Raw genomic sequence first — 20140 nt, 5'->3', positions numbered from 1 at the left:
TCAGCAAAGTCGCAGGATATAAAATCAATGCACAGAAATCAGTTGCATTCCTATACACCAATAATGAAGCAGCAGAAAGAGAAATCAGGGAATCGATCCCATTTACAATTGTACCAAAAACCATAAAATACCTAGGAATAAACCTAACCAAAGAGGTGAAAGATCTACACACTGAAAACCACCGAAAGCTTGTGGAAAAAACTGAAGACACAAAGAAATGCAAAAACATTACATGCTCATGGATTGGAAGAACAAATATTGTTAAAATGTTGATGCTACCCAAAGCAATCTACACATTCAATGCAATCCCCATCAAAATAATATTAGCATTCTTCACAGAGATAGAACAAACAATTCTAAAATTTTTATGAAACCAGAAAAGACCCAAATAGTCAAAGCAATGTCGAAAAAGAAACCCAAAGCTGGAGGCATCACAATTCTAGACTTCCAGTTGTATTACAAAGCTGTAATCATCAAGACAGTATGGTACAGGCACAAAAAACAGACACATCGATTAATGGAACAGAACAGAGAACCCAGAAATGGACCCACAAATGTATGGCCAACTAATCTTCAACAAAGCAGTAAAGACTATCCAATGGAAAAAAGAAAGTCTCTTCAGCAAATGGTGCTGGGAAAATTAAACAGTGACATGCAGAAGAATGAACCTGGACCACTTTCTTACACCAGACACAAAAATAAACTCAAAATAGATAAAAGACCTAAATGTGAGACAGGACAGCACCAAAATCCTAGAGGAGAAAACAGGCAACAACCTCTTTGACCTTGGCCACAAGTTATTAAACAGGTCTTCGGAGGCAAGGAAAACAAAAGCAAAAATGAACTACCGTACCACATCAAGACAAAAAGCGAAGGAAACAATCAACAAAATTAAAAGGCAGCCTAGAGAATGGAAGAAGACATTTGCAAACAACATATCAGATAAAGGGTTAATATCCAAAATCTATAAAGAACTTCTCAAACTCAACACCCAAAAAACAAATAATCCAGTGAAGAAATGGGCAAAATACATGAATAGACACTTTTCCAAAGAAGACATCCAGATGGCTAACAGACACATGAAAAAATGCTCAACATCATTCATTATCAAATGAAAACCACAACGAGATACCACCTGACACCTGTCAGAATGGCTAAAATTAACAGCTCAGGAAAGAACAGATGTTGGCAAGGATGCAAAGAAAGGTGGAACGCTCAAGCATCATTGGTGGAATGCAAACTGGTGCAGCCACCCTGGAAAACAGTATGAAGGTACCTCAAAAAATTAAGAATAGAGCTACCCTATGACCCAGCAATTGCACTACTAAGTATTTATCCAAAGGACACAAAAATGCTGATTCGAAGGAGCACATGTACCCCAATATTTATAGCAGCACTATCAACATTAGCCAAATTATGGAAAGAACCCAAATGTCCACCAACTGATGAACGGACAAAGATGTGGTATACAGACATAGATGTAGATATGGACATATAGATATATAGACATATAGATATACATATATATAAACAATGGAATATTACTTGGCAATCAAAAAGAATGCAATCTTGCCATTTGCAACAACGTGGATGGAACCAGAAAGTATTATGCTAAGTGAAATACATCAGTCAGAGAAAGACAAATACCTTATGATTTCACTCATGTGTAATTTAAAAAACAAAACAGATTGGGGCACCTGGTGGTTCAGCCGGTTGGGCATCCAACTTCGGCTCAGGTCATGATCTCACGGTTCGTGGGTTCGAGCCCCGTGTCGGGCTCTGTGCTGACAGCTCAGAGCCTGGAGCCTGCTTCGGATTCTGTGTCTCCCTCTCTCTCTCTGTCCCTCCCCCGCTCATGCTCTGCCTCTCTCTCTCAAAAATAAATAAACATTAAAAAAAATTTTTTAAACAAAATAGATGAAGATAGGGGAAGGGAAAGAAAAATAAGATATCAACAGAGATAGAAGGGTGCGCCTGGGTGGCTCAGTCAGTCAAGCATCTGACTTCGGCTCAGGTCATGATCTCACGGTTTGTGAGTTCAAGCTATGCTATATGGTAACTAACTTGGATTTAAATAAAATTTTAAAAAATAATACTAAAGCAGTTAATTTAGCTATTATGGGGGAAAAAAACCCAAAAAACAAAAAGAGTACACTTATCATGACGAGCACTGAGTAACGTATAAAATTGATGAATCACTGTTCTGTACACCTGAAAAGAATACAACATTGCGTTAACTGGCATATAAAAAAAAAAAAAAAAAAAAAAACAGTTCTAATATTTCTGGACAACTTCAAAAGGAGTCTCAGGTGTCTTATAAGGATACATCCTTAGATCTTAGGAAGGAATTCCGTGACACCAAGACCAGGTTAAATAGATCTTCCTGAGGAAGGAATTCCAAAACCTCCATAGCACAATAGATCCTCCTTGCTGCCATGTCCTGCTCCCATGATAAAACACAGCACTCCACTGTTGGTACCTGTTTAATTATTACCTTTCATGGAAAAGCGGCCAGTTCCATGGGACCAAATCTGCCGTATTTACCCATGTGCCCCCAAAGTACCAAATATGGTACTTAACTAGATTCCTCATCTGAACCACAGAACACAGAAAATGGTTTGAATGACTATTTTCTTAATTCCTCCAAAGGTGGTACACACTTTATACCAATTGAGATGCATAGGACAGAAGTTAGTGGAACCCCAGTTGAGAAAAATCTGTCCAATTAGCTGACCTAAGTTTTTACTGCATGACTATTCTGAATATAGGCTAAAATAGCTATGGGGATCAGACAGGTGGAAATGATGATGCCAATGACATGATGGTGGTAACAACAACATCTACTTTGAAAACATGCTAGAATGTTCCAGGTGCTTAACATAGATCACACTTAATTCTCACCATGACCGTAACTATCACCACAATTTTATTGCTAATGGGCAAAGCGGGAGTGTAGCAAAATGGAAAATCCATTTCCCATCTAAAGGGGGAGCCAATATTCAGCTGTAGTTACTACAGTGCAGGCCAGGTGTTGCCAGATAGTCTAGCTTTCAGGAGAGCCAGACATCCAGATTTTTATCTCAACTTTGTATTAGAAAATAACTCAGAAACTTTCAAACACAGTTTGGGCCAAGTAAAACACATCTACAGGCAGGATGAATACGTGAGTTGTAAATGTGTGAACTCGAATGGCCCCTACCTTTCCGCAAAAACATACGTGCCAAAAATGCATAATCTGAATCTCATTAGGAAATATCAAATAAGAATCCTGAGACAGTGTACAAAACAAATATCCTGTAATCATCACAAATGTCAACAACGCCTTCCTCATCACAAATGTCAATTGTCATGAAAGAAAAAGAAAAGCGTAAGGAACCAAATTAAGGAGACCAGATTAAAGGAGGTTAAAAGAAACCAGATGCATGACAATGAAAAGTAGTGTGTGCTCCTGGATTGGAACCTGGGCCAGGAAAAAAAAATGCTATAAAAGAAATTATTAGGACAATTCGCAAAATTTACATATGGATTTTGGATTAAATGGGGTATTTTATCAATGTTAACTTTCCTGAACTTGACAATTCACTATGTTTCTATGTAAGAGAATGTCCTTGTTCTTAGTAAATAGATGCTGAAGTATTCAGAGGTAAAAAGGATTGAGGTTTTCCAACTTCCTCTGTAATGGCTCATTAAAAAAAATAGGAATAGTGGTTCCTGTGTGTCTATATAGGGTGAGAGAAAGTGAAAAGCAAATGTGGCAAGACGTTAACAACCCGTGAATCCGGACGACAGGCCTAGCAGAGCTCTTTGTTCCACTCTCGCAGCTCTTCTATAAATTTTAAATCGTTGTAAAATAATAAATTATGTCATCTGAAAAAAAAAAAAAAACAAAAGCATGGGGGCAGCTCTGCATTAGCAGAGGGCTCTCTGGACAACCAAACTCATTTGAGGCCATACCTACTGTGTCCCTGGCACAGTGACCAAACCTAATCACAATGGACCCTCACGGCACCCACAAAGGCAGCCATTCTTTTCTTTCCTCTTTTTTTTTTTTTTTAAATTTACATCCAAGTTAGTTAGCATATAGTGCAATAATGATTTCAGGGGTAGAATTAGTGATTCATCATTTACATATAACACCCAGTGCTCATCCCGACAGGCGTCCTCCTTAATGCCCCTTGCCCATTTAGCCCATCCCCCACCCATACCCCCTCCAGCAGCCCTTAGTTTGTTCTCCGTATTTCGGTCTCTTATTGTTTGTCCCCCTCCCTGTTTTTATATTATTTTTGCTTCCCTTCCTTTATGTTCATCTGCTCTCCACCTTAAGTTCCACATTTGAGTGAAGTCATATGATATTTGTCTTTCTCTGACTAATTTCACTTAGCATAATACACTCTAGCTCCATCCGTGTTGTTGCAAATGGCAAGATTTCATTCTTTCTGATTGCTGAGTAATACTCCATTGTGTATATATATACCACATCTTCTTTATCCATTCATCCATCAATGGACATTTGGGCTCTTTCCATACTTTGGCTATTGTCGATAGTACTGCTAGAAACATTGGGGAGCCTGTGTCCCTTCAAAATAGCACCCCTGTATCCTCTGGATAAATACCTAGTAGTGCAATTGCTGGGTCGTAGGGTAGTTCTATTTTTAATTTTTTGAGGAACCTCCATAGTATTTTCCAGAGTGGCTGCACCAGCTTGCACTGCAAAGATTAGCAGTGTGAAATCTTTCTCCGCGTCCTCGCCAACATTTGTTGTTGCCTGAGTTGTTAATTTTAGCCATTCTGACACGTGTGAGGTGGTATCTCGTTGTGGTTTGGATTTCTATTTCCCTGATGATGAGTGATGTTGTGCATTTTTTCATGTGTCTGTTAGCCATTTGGACAGAAGCAACCATTCTTGACTCCATTTTCTGTCAGGAGAAACTGAAGCACATGCCAACCCTCCCTCCCAACAGCAAGGAAATTTTAAAGGCCGTGGTTCCAACTCAGACTATCAAATACTAATCTGGACCATACCACTGTATGTCTTACGAGAAAAACGCATGAATATATACCTTGCTGTTCTCTTACCCTTGAACATAGATTAAATAAATGTTATCATGAAAAGCTAGATAACATTTGTCCAGCCTTTTTATTCACCCTCCAAACTTGGAAACTGTATAAAAGCCTGTACATAAGCAATCACAAGAAGAAAATACAATCTAAGCTATTTCAAAAAGAAAAACCAAAAGTAATTACCCATTATGGGGATGATAAAGTTTAATTTAAAAAGCAAACAAGAAATCTTTGTGACCTTGGGATAGGTAACGATTTCACCGATATGACACAAAAAGCATTAATCATAAAAAGCAATACCAATAAATTGGACCTTTATCAAAATTAAGTACTTTCGCTCCTCAAAAAACCATTAAGTAAACTAAAAGCCTGGAAAACAATGTTCACAATACATATCGCTGACAAAGAATTTATATCTAGAAAATATAAAGAGCTCCTAACACTTTATATTAAGAAGACAATCCAGCCAAAAAAAAAAAAAAAAAAATGAGCTGAAGATTAGAACAGACACTTCACAAAAACAAGTATCTACATAGTCAATAAACAAATGAGAAGCTCTGCATCGTTAGACGTTTGGGAAATGAAAATCAAAACCACAATGAGATGCCACTGCACACTAAGATGGCTGTAATCAAAACGACGGTAACAGGAGGTGACAAGTATGTGAAGAAATTGGAACCCTCAAGCATCGCTAATGGAAACATAAAATGGTGTGTCCGTATTGGAAAACAATGTCTTAGCCCATTCAGGCTGCTGTAACAAAATACCACAGACTGGATGGCTTATGAACAGCAGAGATGGACCGTCCCAAAGGCTGGAAGTCCAAGATCTACGTACCAGCATGGTCAGGTTCTAGCGAGGACCTCCTTCTGGGTTGCAGACTCCAAATTTCTGGTTGTGTCCTAACACGGCAGAAGGGGTGAGGGGCTCTCTCAGGCCCCTTTTATAAGGGCATTAATCCCATTCTTAATCACCTCTGAAGGCCCTACCTCCTAATACCATTACCTTGGGGATTAGGATCTCAACATAAAAATTGGGGCGGACTCCGAGATTCATACCAAAACAGTACAGCACTTTCTTAAAATGTTAAACATAGATTTACCATGGGACCAGCAATTCCACTCCTAGGCAGCTATCCAAGAGCTTAAAGGAAAATATATGTCCATGTAAAAAAAGTAGTATATGTTCACAGCAGCATTTTTCATAATAGCCAAAACGTGTAAATAACCCCAAATATCCATCAACTGGTGAAAGGATTAAACAAAGTGCAGTGTATTCATACACTTGAATATTATACTATTCGGTAACAAAAAGGAACAAAGTACGGATACGTGCTACAACACGGATGAACCTCTCAAAACATCGTGTTGAGTGAAAGAAACCAAACACAAAAGGCCACCTATTGCCTGATTCCATTCACAGGAAATCTCCAGAAAAGGCAAATCTTGAGAATAAATGATTAGCAGTTGCCTAGGGATCGGGGCGGCGGGGGGGGGGGGGGGGGGGGGGGGGGGGGGAGGGCGGGGGGGCGGGGGGGTTGGAAATGGAGATTAACTACAAACGAATACACACCTTCTTTAGGGGATGATGAAAACGTTCTAAAATAAAATTATGTTGATTGTTGCGCAACTCTGTAAATACACTACAAATCACTGAATTGTCCGCTTAAAATAGGTGAGTTTTGCCAGTACAAAAATTGTACCTCAATAGCTTTTTAGAAAAGATACTCAACCTCATTAGTCATCACTGAATGCTAATTAAAGCCACGATGAGATACCACTACACATCCACTAGAATGGCTAAAATTTTAGAGACTGACGACACTAAGCATTGGGGAGGTCACAGAGCAACCAGAATTCTCGTACACAGCCGATGGAGATATAAAATGGTGTACTGGGTGTGTACATTCCCCAAAATGACATGTCCAATCTTAACCCATGGTAGTTGTCACTGTGACCTGCTCTGGGAAAGGGGTCTTTGTAGATGTAATTAAATGGAGGATCTTGAGATTGAGATCATCTTGGATTTAGGGTAGGCCCTAAATATAATGACTGGTGTCTTTACTAGAGAAAGGCGGGGGGGGGGGGGGGGGGGGGGGGGAGATTTGACACACAGAAACACAGAGAAGGTGGCCGGGGGAACACAGAAGCCAAATAAAGTTAAGTTGCCCAAACCAAGAAATGCCAGGAATCACCAGAAGCTACAAGAGGCAAGGAAGGGTTCTCCCCTAGAGCCTCCAGAGGGACCATAACCTGTCAAAACCTTGCATCCAGACTTACCTTTATTTTTTTTTTTTTTTTTTTTTTAAATTTTTTTTTCAACGTTTTTTATTTATTTTTGGGACAGAGAGAGACAGAGCATGAACGGGGGAGGGGCAGAGAGAGAGGGAGACACAGAATTGGAAACAGGCTCCAGGCTCCGAGCCATCAGCCCAGAGCCTGACGCGGGGCTCGAACTCACGGACCGCGAGATCGTGACCTGGCTGAAGTCGGACGCTTAACCGACTGCGCCACCCAGGCGCCCCCAGACTTACCTTTAGAACTAAGAGAGTATTAATTTGTTTTAAGACACCAGGTTTGTGGTAACTTGTTCCAGCCGCACTAGAAAACTAACACAAATGGCAGAATCACTTTGGCAGTTTCTTAGAAGGCTAAACAGAGAACTCAACAATTGGAATTCTGAGTGTTTACCCAATAGAAAGAAAGACAAAGATTTATACAGGAACAGTCACAGCAGCATTTTTTACATAACAGCCCCACACCAGAAACAATTCAAATGTTCTTCAGCAACAGGTGAATGAATAAACAATATGTGGTAAATCCACACAGTAGACTATCACTCAGCAATAAAAAGGAATGAACTATTGATGTACATGACAACATGAATAAGTCTCAAAAATCATTATGCTTAGTGAAAATAGACAGACTCAAGAGTTCATACCGTATGTTTCCATTGGTATGAAATTCTAGAAAATATGGACTCATCTACAGCAAAAGAAAACATTATCAGTGGTTGCTTGGGAGCCAAGGTGGGGGAAGACACTGACCGCAAATCAGCAAGAGGAAGTTTCTAGAAGGGACTGAAATGTTCTCTATGTCAACTATGATGGTGGTTTTGCAGGTGTATACACCTGTCAAACTCATCAAATTGTACATTATAAACGGGTGCAAATTATTGTACGTAAATTACGCCTCAATAAAGTTGATTAGAAAATGAGAAAGGTCATGAGTAACTGAACATTTCCTATTTAAGATTTAAAACTCAATTGCCTAGGGGCGCCTGGATGGCTCAGTCGGTTAAGCTGCTGACTTCGGCTCAGGTCATGATCTCGCAGTCTGTGAGTTCGAGCCCCGCGTCGGGCTCTGTGCTGACAGCTTAGAGCCTGGAGCCTGTTTCAGATTCTGTGTCTCCCTCTCTCTGACCCTCCCCTGTTCATGTTCTCTCTCTGTCTTAAAAATAAATAAACGTTAAAAAAAAAAATTAAAAAAAAAAAAACCTCAATTGCCTATACTTTGTTCTAACCAATGATACTGTCATAAGCAAATTTGAAATAAATATCAAAGAACTTCTTTAAAGAAAACAGGAAGACAATTTGCTCTATCAATTCAACATGTTTCACCAGCAGAAAATGGAAAAAAGCTTTGAGTCTGATAGACCTGGTTCTGAGCCCTAGTTCCACATAGCAACCAAGTGGCCTTGGGCAAGTCATGATTTCCTTAAGCCTTGGTTTCCACATCTGTAAAATGTGGAAGACATGGATAACTATCTCACAGGCAACGGTTATGGTTTCAGTAGAGTAAAAGCTTCTTTGTGCACAGATTCTATCTTAGCTAAAGTCATAATCCCAGTGTCTAGCAAATAAATAATAGGTGCTCAATAAATCTTAACAGAATAGATGGATAACACAAATGTAAAGCTAAAAGGTGAGAAAGACATCATACACAATGCCACTGGATGACATTTCTCTCTTCCTTTACACTGTTGCGGACTAATGCAAAAGAATCTTCCCTTCCCCTCCCTTTCCCCCCGTGGAACCCATCTTCAGTATTCTGTCCATATCACAGGCAGACCCTAGCATGGAAACTTCAGGTCCCCAGTGCAACCTGGTCATAACTCAGGTCATTATAGGGCAGATTTTATATTTTAAATCCATAGAAGTATTCCCTAAGACAAACTCACTTGTAGGATTTGAAATTCTACAAGAGCAAGAACTGTGTGTTATATTTATAATTGGTTCTCACTTCTAATATTTGCCTAATATAGAGTAGGCAACATAATAGCATGTGTAAAGGCTATGTAACCAGAGAGAGCAGAAAAGAGGGCCTTTTAAAAAGGCCAACGTGGCTGATGGGCAAAGAGCGGGCAGAATGTCATGTGGGATGTCCAGACCATCATAGGCCATGTGAAGTTCTGTCTCTCTCTTGAGAACAACAGGAAGTCATGGAAAACTTTTAAACAGGTGGTTGGCAGAGGAGGGAGGAAGGAAAGGGACATGATCAGATTTGCATTTTGAAAAGATCACACTCCATAGTGTGCAGAAGAGACTGGCTGTGTGGGAGAAAGGGGATGAGGGGAGAAAGGAGTGTTAGTGTGTAGAGTGAGTGCAGACCAGTAAGGAGCCTGATGCAACAATCCATTAAAGACATAATGGTAGCTTGGTCCAAGGTGACAGAGATTGAAAAAATGGACCGGTTTACCGACGTATTTAAACAAATCAACAGGACTTGATTTGGGGAATGAGAGAGAAAAACACTCAATTCTTCTGAACCTCAAGGCTTTGCCTGTAAAACAGGGCTGTTGATACTCCATCTGCATAATATCTATCTTGAAATCTGCTGCAGTAAGAATATGAAATATAAATTTTACGAACTTAACGCTGAAACTGACATGTAATAAATGCTTGTAATAAATGACAATAAATAAATGCATATAACAAATGACAAAACAAAACGTCGCTATAGATGTTATTATTGCCATCCCATGGAACGGCAACTACCTGAGGCTGAACCCCAAAGGTAGAAAATAGGATTGTAGTTAGATTCATACCCACTGTGCTGAAGACACAGAACAAAACAGGCAACCACTGAGACAACTGTTCCAAAAAAATACATCTGACCGCACAGATATTTCATCTGAACCAATCTCGTCCTCAGAAATCATTACCGAAGAGAACGCACAACTGTTACGATCACAGTCATCTGAGAGTCCGGTAAACTGAGGCACAGGGTAGCTACAAAGCTGACCAAGGAATGAAGTGCAGAAGCAGGAAAAGGAAATGGGTGTCGTGATTCTCATTGGTGAGCTGATCCAACAGGATGCTAGGCCTGCATCCTGAGCAGCACGAATGTAATATACCCCAATGTCTCTGGTTCCCTTGCTGACAAGGCCTTGTCATCCCCTGGCTTAAGACCGTGCGTCCGTTCGCCAGGCAGCCAAGCCCTTCCGGTTCCCGGCCCCTACCTATACGTGCACCAAAGATCCCAGACTCTGGAGAAGCCCACATACCTTAGCTTCGCGCTCTCGTTCCTCGGCGGTCGGGGTCCGCTTCATGCTGCCGCTACAGCCGCCTTCGCCACTGCTAGCCGCGTAGATTCCTCGCTCTGGACCCCGCCTCCTGCATGTAGTTCTCTCGGCGTCCTGCTTCCGCCCAGCTCCATTCTCCTTCAGAGCCTCGAGAACTACCCTTCCCAGGATGCAAGGCGGCGACGGCCGAGAGCGCCTCGGGGTTTGGGGCAGGAGAATTTCCCAGGGCCGGCAGCTACGCAGAGAGAGGGCGGGCGAGGGCCGGAGGAAAACTACATTTCCCAGGAGGCAACGGAGCCTGCCATGTTTTTCCCGTGCTCCTCTCGGCCAGCAGCCCAGCACGCTGTCGGCGCTATAGCAACGGTAGCTACCTGCGGGGAGACAGTGGCGGTGAGTACTCTGGGGGAGGTGAGGGGGACGGAGGTGGCCCCACCCTCTACCTACAGCAGGGGTGGGGGTCCTGGGATCCGCTCTACGGCCTAGAGAAGGCCCTAGAGTTCTGCTTGCGTGAAAAGTAGCCCAGCACGAGACACTACATCCTCAGGCCTGAATCACAGCCCGCCCATTATCCCCACGACCAGCACCGGTTTGAAATTTTACAGCCCAGCCTTAAAGCAGGCTGATGAGAGTTGATGCTGCCTGCCGTGCCTTTCCAAGTCCTCATTCATATAGAAGGGCACATAAACACAATTCGCTCCTTAACCCTGGGTTAAGAGTTGGTTGGTAGCCCCTTTAGCCTCTTAAATGGCCTATTGTTGGCTTAGTGATTTATAATTACTTGTTTACCGTTTGATTACCCCATAGCCTGTTAACTACAGACAGGCGGGGATTTTGTTTACCATTTTAGTCTCAAAGCCAGGTTTTCATTTAAACATTCAGTAAATATTAATGTCGGTCTTGCATCAGTGCCTTGCATCAGGCACTGTTCCCTACAGCTGTGAACAGGACTGATACCCGTCTCAAGATGCTTCTGCTTTATTTACTAGGTGACAAACTGGTAGTCAACTAGTAAACAAATAAGACGATTGTAGGTAGAGATGAGTGCTACAACAGAAATACACAGTGATGAAACCGGAGGGAAAGTAACCATAGGATGATCAGGGAAGACGTCTCCGAGGAAGTGGCATTTGAGCTGAGCCCCAGAGAATGAGGAGCCAGCTAATGCAAAGGCTTTGAGCAAGGCGAAGGGGACCCTGGATTTGAGGAACCTAATGTAGGAGTGTGATTGGGCATGGTGAGCGAGGAGGGATGACATGAGATGGGATGCAGAGGCGTTACAGCGTGGATTTCTCAGCATTACAGCGTTACAGGCGTTACAGGATTTCTCAGCCTCGGCATTGTTAACTTGTGGGGCCAGGTAATTAATTCTTTGCTGTGGTTCCCGTGTACTGTAGGATGTTTAACATCATCTGTGGCCTCTGGATGCCAGTAACACTGCCCTCCACCTTCCCAACCATGACAAAAATGTGACCAGACGCCTACTTCTTAGGTGCGTGACCTTAGGCAAGCTCCCTAGGATGTGTCCAGGTTTTTTCATTTGTAAAGTAAGAACCATTTGTGTAACAAAGTCACAGGGGTATTGTGAGATAATTGATTCCTAATCAGAGCACTCAGAAGAGTGGCACATTTTAGTAAGCATTCAGTAAGTAAACATTAACTATCATCGTCGTCGTGATCATAAAAGCTACCATAACTCTGTCATGGCAACGTTAGCATTTTCACAAGTGTCCTATGTTTAAACTGTTGATGATTTGCTTCCTAAAATCCACCTTTTCTGTAGTAGTGTTTCCAGAAGTAGGAGATGATCTCTCAGGTCTATGTCTGTTAATTGTTTCTGTCACAACTGAATGCAGTGGTTCTCAGCCTTTGGTAAGTTACAGTAAAAGTTATGAGCCCTTTCCCTAAAAGATAGTGTGCATATACAAATATGCATACAAGATTTGATAAACCATCTCTTGGGTCCCCAGACCCTAAAGCTCCACGGATTCCCTTCATTCAACAAGTATTTAGCAAATGCCTGCTATGTGCCAAGCTCTGTGCTAGCCTCTGAGACTACAGGACAGAGGTGCACAGGACACATTTGGTACTCTCTTGGACTTTCCATTCTAGGCCCGCCGTTCTAGAGATTGAGAACCTCTGCCTTAGGGCATCTCACTGGTAGTTTGCATTTGGCTTTCGAGGTAATTCGAAATGAAAATATGAAATCTTTCTTTTTCCGCATACTAGACATTGCACGGACCGTTTACATCCACATACAAAACTGAGTTACTGTGGGGCATCTCTGTGAAGAATAGAAACTGTAAAGATGCCAGAATTAACTGGACAGCTTGTATGTTGAGGTAGGAAGCCCTGGGACTAGGCCTCGTGGCGACAGAGACGGGACAGAACAAAAACTCAGTGGGCGAATTTATGAAGCATCTTTTTGCAAAACTTGGACCTACCCACTCATTTGCGCACCAAACTGGAAGTTAATATTCAAGTAGTATTGACCTCCCAGGCAAATGTGCTCACTGCTATTAATTTACCATCTCACCCTTAGAATAACTCTGTGAGATCGGTATTATTTTCTCCATTTTTAAAGTTAAGGAACTGAGGCACCTGGCTGGCTCAGTTGTCGGTAGAGCATGTGACTTCTGATCTCCAGGTCATGAGTTTGAGCCCCATGTTGGGGGTAGAGTTTACTTGTATACATACATATATACTATGTAAGGGTGTGTGTGTGTGTGTGTGTGTGTGTGTGTGTGTGTGTGTGTGTAAAACAAAGTAAGATGACCTTTTAAGAAATACTGAGATTAAGCAACTGAAACTCAGATTAGGTGACTTCACCAGCTAGTAAATAATAGAACAACCATTTGAATCAAGTTTCTGACTGGTTTTTTTCAAGGTACCTGCTTGCTTTGGGGGGCACAAAAGGGAAAGGGGGATGGAGAGGAAAGTATTTCTTAAATTAGGGGGGAGTTTGTTTTTGTTTCAGACAGAGAAATAAGAAGAGAGAAGGAAGAATGATAATCTTACCTCATTTCCTAAGCAAACTATAGGAAATGCACTGTTGAAAGGAACACTGTCTCCATGATTGAACGTAGTATTACTTTTAAAATGAAGCTTTCATCTTCTTCAAGCAGCACATGTGAGCATTAAGAAGTCCATTAAAGTCATAGTGCCTTATTCATTTTATTTGGTTCATTCCATTGCATAATGTTGTGTGTTGAGAAGATTTTATTTGCGTTTTCTTTTCTCCACAGACAGGCCATGTCTGGTCCAACTGATGAGACGGCAGGAGACCTGCCTGTGAAAGATACAGGTCTAAACCTCTCTGGAATGGGAGGGTTACAAGGTACGGCCAGCTGTTATTTATTATCGTTATGAACTTTGATCAGTAACTTCTTTTCTGTTAATTTAAAGTATTTCTGATATCCTCACCAATGAAGCCGTTTAAGTAACTATATAGCTCTTGATTGGACTAAACAGGCACACGGAGAGTTTAGAACAACATATGGTATTTTACTGCATGCATCAATTATCAACAGCTCATAGAAACTGTAAAATCCCCCTCTGTTCTGATAAAGAATTGTTATAAATCATCTTTTTAAAATTCCACACATCAGTAGGAACTACGCAGAGAGCATCAAGCCTCCAAACCGAATTGCCTGGTTTAAATCACATTCACCATTAAAATGTTTCTTTATGTTGAAATTTTATATGGCAGGAAATGCCATATTTAAAAATTTTTGCCTTTCAAGTAGAGTACCTCAAAATGGTTTGTTTATCCAAGCGATATTGACTTTGTTTTATCAAATTAATATACATTAAAGGTTTTCTGTATCCTTTTATCACTTAGTGGTTGCTAGAGAGCTCAAAAAGCACTTTAAAATTGAAAAAGTAAAATAACTGCTTTGAGGAACAGTTGAGTATAGAGCTATGTTTTGGTGTATACAGCATGTCGTGCCAGTGCATTTGTCATTGAGATGGCTGTGATGTAAAATACACTCCACTGAGGTGTCTTCATACACCTGTTTGTTAGAACAGTTCAAGTGGCCACAGAAAGGTGGTCAGTATGCTTTTTATTGAAAAAGATAAGTCCAAGTCTACAGATTTTATTTTTTAAAATGAAAAGTATGTATAAGCTTTGTTTTAGGTCTTTGGTAGAGTACCAAGTATCCAAATACCAATAAATTTTAATTGTGCAAAGCTATTTATTGGAATTTGCTACTTTAAGTTCAATTCTTGCCCTCAGGAACGCACCGTAGGGGCTTTAATCTTTGTCCATTTGTTCTTTGTTTCTTTTGGATGATTGATGAAGATTAGCCAGTGATATGGAAAATACCAAATTTAAGCATATATAAAAAAAAAAATACATACACATGCTTAAAGATATAAAAGTTCTTTTAAAATATGTAAAATAGCTTATAAATTTGTAAAGGTTGGTTGATTTCGTTGTGTGGACTTGCAAATTTTACAGTTTATGTTCTGTAACCCAAAACACATACATAGCTCTGAAATATATCCTGTGTTCACCAAATTATTGTTACAACTCTTTTGTAAAAAAAAAAAAACAGAAAAAAACTTTCAGATACTTTGACTTTTAATTTGTTTTTTCAACATTGAGCATATAAATTGAAAAATCTTATTCGATCAGAATTCTCTTACAGTCTTAAAGAATGGTCATTTCAATATCATTTGAATGGATATTATTATTGCTGAAATCCTTAAGATTGCACATAAACTGTAATAGCAAAGATTTTTATTCTCCCCTCTGCTTGGTGACGTAAACAATGTTATAACATTTTCTACAACAATCTTAATTATATGTCAGAAAGGAACAAAGATGAGTGCATCAGAGATTATATTAATATCAACTGTTACCATTTTTAGAGACTATGTTAAGTAATCCCACTGTTAATTACCTTGGCATTTTTACAGAAACTTCAACAACACGGACAGTGAAGTCTCGCCAGGCAGTGTCACGTATCAGTCGTGAGGAACTGGAAGACAGATTTTTGCGTTTGCATGATGAGAACATTTTACTTAAACAGCATGCCCACAAGCAAGAGGATAAAATTAAAAGGTTATGATAAAAAGCTTTTAGCTTTTTTTCCTGACTCTGTAAAGTTTGGAGGATATGCTGTTTTATAAACTTAATTGAAAACTCCACCTGGAATCTTTTTTGGAACAAGGCAGGTTGTAAATAAATACAATTTTTAAAAATGGAAAATCTTACAAAATAGAATAATAAACCAAAAAGATTATGAGTGTTTATTATGTCTGAAGTTGCTATTTGAAAGCAAGAGCTAATAACTAAGAGTACAAGTGTGTCATATCTATAAATAACTTCTGGTTTAATATTTATAGTTTAATAAGCAAATGGCCAAAGCATCTGTTTTTTAAATGTCTTGGTTTTAAAATGAAAGTTTGAAAAAGTAATTAGCTATTCTAACTTGTTAGGATACACGTTCCCTTAAGATTGGGGGTTTACTAATGAAAACCTCACTTCAGTGTCTGGAACATATTTAACTTTGCTTGGATTAGTCTAGAACCTATATTTCAAAGAGTCCTTACTGTTTCTAAAGAAACATTGTCACTTGATTTGTGTGCAAGAAATTTTTACAGGGATAACTTCTTAAGAGTAGACTTTCTTTCATTCTTTCTTGTTCACAAACACCAGTACTATCTTTGGAATGTATGGCCTTAAAAACAAAGAAGTACATTCCCATTTGTAAGCTTGCACAGGCCTGTATTCATATTCATGTTCTAGGCTAAATGGAAAGGTGGGACAGCCTTGGAAGAAAGATGATGGTATGGGGTGGGGGTGGGGGGGGGGGCGGGGGAGGTCTTTTCTGATTAGAATTTATCCTGCTAAGAATTTATCTGTACTCTGTGGGCTTTGTTTTAATGACTCACTGACCTGCTGGGTGGGGGGCTTTTGAGTTCATTTTTGAGTCCTGATAACATGGTTTTTCAAGACCTGTGATTCGCTTACCTGATTCCTTTTCTGACCAGTAACACACACATGTCCTATCAGAATGAGGAATGCAGTCTATGACCACAGAACCATTTTTTTTTCCTTTGTAAGCCTAATTGGCCAGTTAAATAATTGAATTCACAACCTTGACCTCATTAGTAATTTGTGCTAGCCAGAAAATATAAAACAACCTAATAACGAGCCATGTAGTTTAATAGAAAAAGGACTCAGCTAGGAGTCAAGTTGTATACATGTGTTCTATTATTTCTCTGCCACTAGCCTATGGTATTAGGGTGAAGCCATTTAAGCTCTTGGAATTTTATTTTATATAGCCCTGAGAGTAGTGAACCAAGGACCACTATGACCCAAAGCTCTAAATCCTTTCTGAATTTTATGCCACTGACACTACCTACAAACATGTGTAAAACTGCTTTTATTTATTTTTTTAAGATTTTATTTTTGAGTAATCTCTACACCCAACATGGGGCTCGAACTTACAACCCCAAGATCAGGAGTCACGTGCTTTACCGACTGAGCCAGCCAGGTGGTCCAGAACTGCTTTTAAATTTATCCTTAAGATGGAATTAGTATCACGTTGGTATAAATGTCGATTTGATAAACCACCTTTTTAAATAAGTACTCAAACTTTACCAGATCACTTATGATTCTTTAATATTACAAAATAATCACCCGAAACAAATGAAAATTATTGCTATTCCTGTACAAACATGCGATCTTAGGTTTCTTGACAAAAAGTTTATTTGTACATCCTTGAAGGAACTTAAAGCCACTCTATTGATGTGCTTTGCTTTCCTTCAAAATTTGGGTCATTTGTTATTCTCCACATGTTGACTGACTTTTTATAGTAAACCTGTGTCCTTTGGATGTAATCTCTATCTCTGTGAAAGTCTCTTGGTAACAAAAGATTCAGATATTTAGCTCGACATCTCAGTTGGATGGCTACCATATTTCTGTGGCTAAGCCACTGGGCGGGGCTAAGGATGCTAAACTCATTAAAGGGATAGATAGAGTGTGTGGCTCTGTTGGGCTTATGATACCTGCCCCAATTTCCCAATGATATATCATTCTCTGGATTAGGTGGAAAAGGAACTAATCCATTGATTATTTTACTAGAGTGTTTGTGGTACTCTTGGATCTTGGTTTTTATTATCCTGTATCCCTTATAAAGCATGTTTAATGGATTTGCCTCAAGGGAAAGAGAAAACAATCTTAACTGATTATGTTATGCATAGCTCTCCCTGATGCCACATGCTGTAGGCCGGGTAGCCAGAAGTGTAGATAGACCTGTATTACTACCGCTCTTACAGAGGACTCTGCTCAGGGCAAAAAAAGGTTGTTCTATGACATCCCAAAGCTATTAAGGATTTTTTTATTTCACTTTTGTTCTCTTAAGTAAAAGCTTCTGTCCATAACCATGGTAAAATAAAGCAAACCCCATTTAAAGAAAAATGAAGTGAGTTTTTATTTTCAATCTCCGTCTGGCTCTTTATAAAAATAGATTCACTATAAACCAGAATCAGCTATTGAAGATGTGCGACCAATTTTGTAAAGTCTTGAACTTGTGTCTCTCATCAAAGCCACCTTTTCTTTCTTGTCCTGCCAACATTTTTCCACTCACTGTCAGGCATGTTTTCCGTACGTGTATATTACATCACCCCCATGTGCCCTTTCTGTCTTTTGTTCTGTCTAACCAGTTTTTATCAAAACTTAGAAGAATGAAAGGTATAAACTCCTGAGATGTCAAAAGCACAACTTATGTCTAAATTTAAAGGTAGCATTAAAATAACGCTTCTTGCATCTGATTACTTTCTGCCATCAAACACGAGGATTTCTTGTTCCAAGCAGCATTTAGTGGCACATTTTGGTTCCTCTGAATTTTTCATTGGGCTTTTTATAAATGCGTACCTGTGCATTCTAACGTTCTTGTATTTGTAATATGTCTTAATTATAGAGAAACTGAAAATAGTCCACCTAAAACTTAGCTCTGCTGCATAGTCTTAACACTTTTCAAAACTGTAACTTACTGTGGCTTGCATATTATAACCCACCACATCCACAATCTGTAGCTACATTTAAGTGCATACAGCATTCCTACATAAGGTCATGCGTTAAAAATTGCATTTGAGGAACATATGGAGTAAATATGTGTCCTCTCTTTACTAACCTTAAATGATAAGCCTTAGGAAACTGTTATTTGTCAGTGCTATAAAGCAGATTGTTGCCCAGTGGTTTCAATTATCATCAAAGGATTCTTCACAGGCAGTAATAGTTACATCAAAACCTGAAATTTATTATTCAGGTTCTGCACTGAAGTCCTCACAGTGATTATGTTCCTTTCAACAGAATGCATTTTATGCTGACTTCTCACATTCCTTTTCATCTTTTTATTATTTCCCTAGAATGGCCACCAAGTTAATACGGCTAGTTAATGACAAGAAAAGATATGAGCGGGGTGGTGGCGGCCCCAAGCGGCTGGGACGAGATGTGGAAATGGAAGAAATGATTGAGCGGCTGCAAGAGAAAGTGCATGAGCTTGAAAGACAGAATGAAGTCCTCAAAAACAGACTCATTTCAACCAAACAGCAACTTCAAATCCAGGGTTACAGGCAAACACCGTACAATTACGTGCAGTCTCGTGTTAACACGGGGCGTAGAAAAGTGAATGAAAATGCAGGCTCACAGGAATGCCCCAGGAAAGGTAAAATAAGCTTATATTGACTTACATTAGATCCTAAATGTAACTCTTTTAATAGGTTGTTTTACATACACACAGAGTTTTATGTCCATATTTTTCATGGTTTTGAGTAACTTTAGAAAGAAAAATGTTTTTGACTTGCTTTTTGACAAAATGTTAATATTAACATGAAGATCCTTTTATTCAAGAATCCCTAGATCACACCCAAATTTGTTAGGTAACACCTTGAACGTAACTCTTTATCCTGATACGGGAGATACATGTGCAACCGTAAAATAGAAGTTTAGTTTGAGTTGGTTTTCTGTGTTGCAGGCGGAAATCGCATTGACTCAGGCAAACGAGGAAACCAGCTAGTTTGCTTATTTATGATTGCACTTAATTTCTTTGTCAGAAGGCTGTTTATAAAATTTGCAGAATTGTTTGAATCCTTCATCGTATGGCAACAGCATGACAGTGCAATATGGGTATAACTAAGGGTTTCAAAAACTGGGTTCCTGCTCCTCTACTTACTGTCTGGTGACCTTGGACAAGTCATCTGATCATTCTGACCTTGATCTTTACATGTAGGATGAAAGGATTTAAGCAAGTGACCATAAAGGCCTCCTCTGTCTCCAAAAATGATCATAGGTCAATCACTTTCCTCATTTTGAAAATGAGTCCCCTAAAACGTACCCAGGTTACAAAGCAATTCAATTGCATAGATGAAACAATATGAAAAGAACCTAAATACTTCTAATAAAAATCCCCAATTCTCGGGGCGCCTGGGTGGCGCAGTCGGTTAAGCGTCCGACTTCAGCCAGGTCACGATCTCGCGGTCTGTGAGTTCGAGCCCCGCGTCAGGCTCTGGGCTGATGGCTCGGAGCCTGGAGCCTGTTTCCGAT

General features: G+C 39.8%; 2 protein-coding genes and 1 long non-coding RNA gene across 9 annotated transcripts in view; 1 reads left to right on the top strand and 2 right to left on the bottom strand.

Moving 5' to 3' along the window:
* FTO (FTO alpha-ketoglutarate dependent dioxygenase) overlaps positions 1–10673 on the bottom strand; it is a 393377-nt gene extending 382704 nt beyond the window's left edge. For all 5 annotated transcript variants that reach the window (XM_058708756.1, XM_058708757.1, XM_058708759.1 and 2 more), the window contains exon 1: positions 10567–10673. In XM_058708756.1, coding sequence (XP_058564739.1) covers positions 10567–10611 — 45 coding nt within the window. In that variant the 5' untranslated portion in view covers positions 10612–10673. The remainder of the gene's footprint in view (positions 1–10566) is intronic.
* On the bottom strand, positions 7158–10558 carry LOC131500040 (uncharacterized). Its single transcript, XR_009256147.1, has 3 exons — positions 8558–10558; positions 7595–8321; positions 7158–7340 (listed from the first exon to the last, which is right to left on the bottom strand). It is a non-coding gene; the product is annotated as an uncharacterized LOC131500040 (long non-coding RNA).
* Positions 10674–10890: 217 nt separating the features above from the next.
* RPGRIP1L (RPGRIP1 like) overlaps positions 10891–20140 on the top strand; it is a 95334-nt gene continuing 86084 nt past the window's right edge. For all 3 annotated transcript variants that reach the window (XM_058708754.1, XM_058708752.1, XM_058708753.1), the window contains exons 1-4: positions 10891–10974; positions 13827–13918; positions 15505–15649; positions 18964–19262. In XM_058708754.1, coding sequence (XP_058564737.1) covers positions 13834–13918; positions 15505–15649; positions 18964–19262 — 529 coding nt within the window. In that variant the 5' untranslated portion in view covers positions 10891–10974; positions 13827–13833. The remainder of the gene's footprint in view (positions 10975–13826; positions 13919–15504; positions 15650–18963; positions 19263–20140) is intronic.

This window comes from Neofelis nebulosa, chromosome 17 (genome assembly GCF_028018385.1).
Source record: "Neofelis nebulosa isolate mNeoNeb1 chromosome 17, mNeoNeb1.pri, whole genome shotgun sequence".
In the NCBI taxonomy this organism is placed as follows: domain Eukaryota; kingdom Metazoa; phylum Chordata; class Mammalia; order Carnivora; family Felidae; genus Neofelis; species Neofelis nebulosa.
This window is presented reverse-complemented; position numbering and strand designations above follow the sequence as displayed.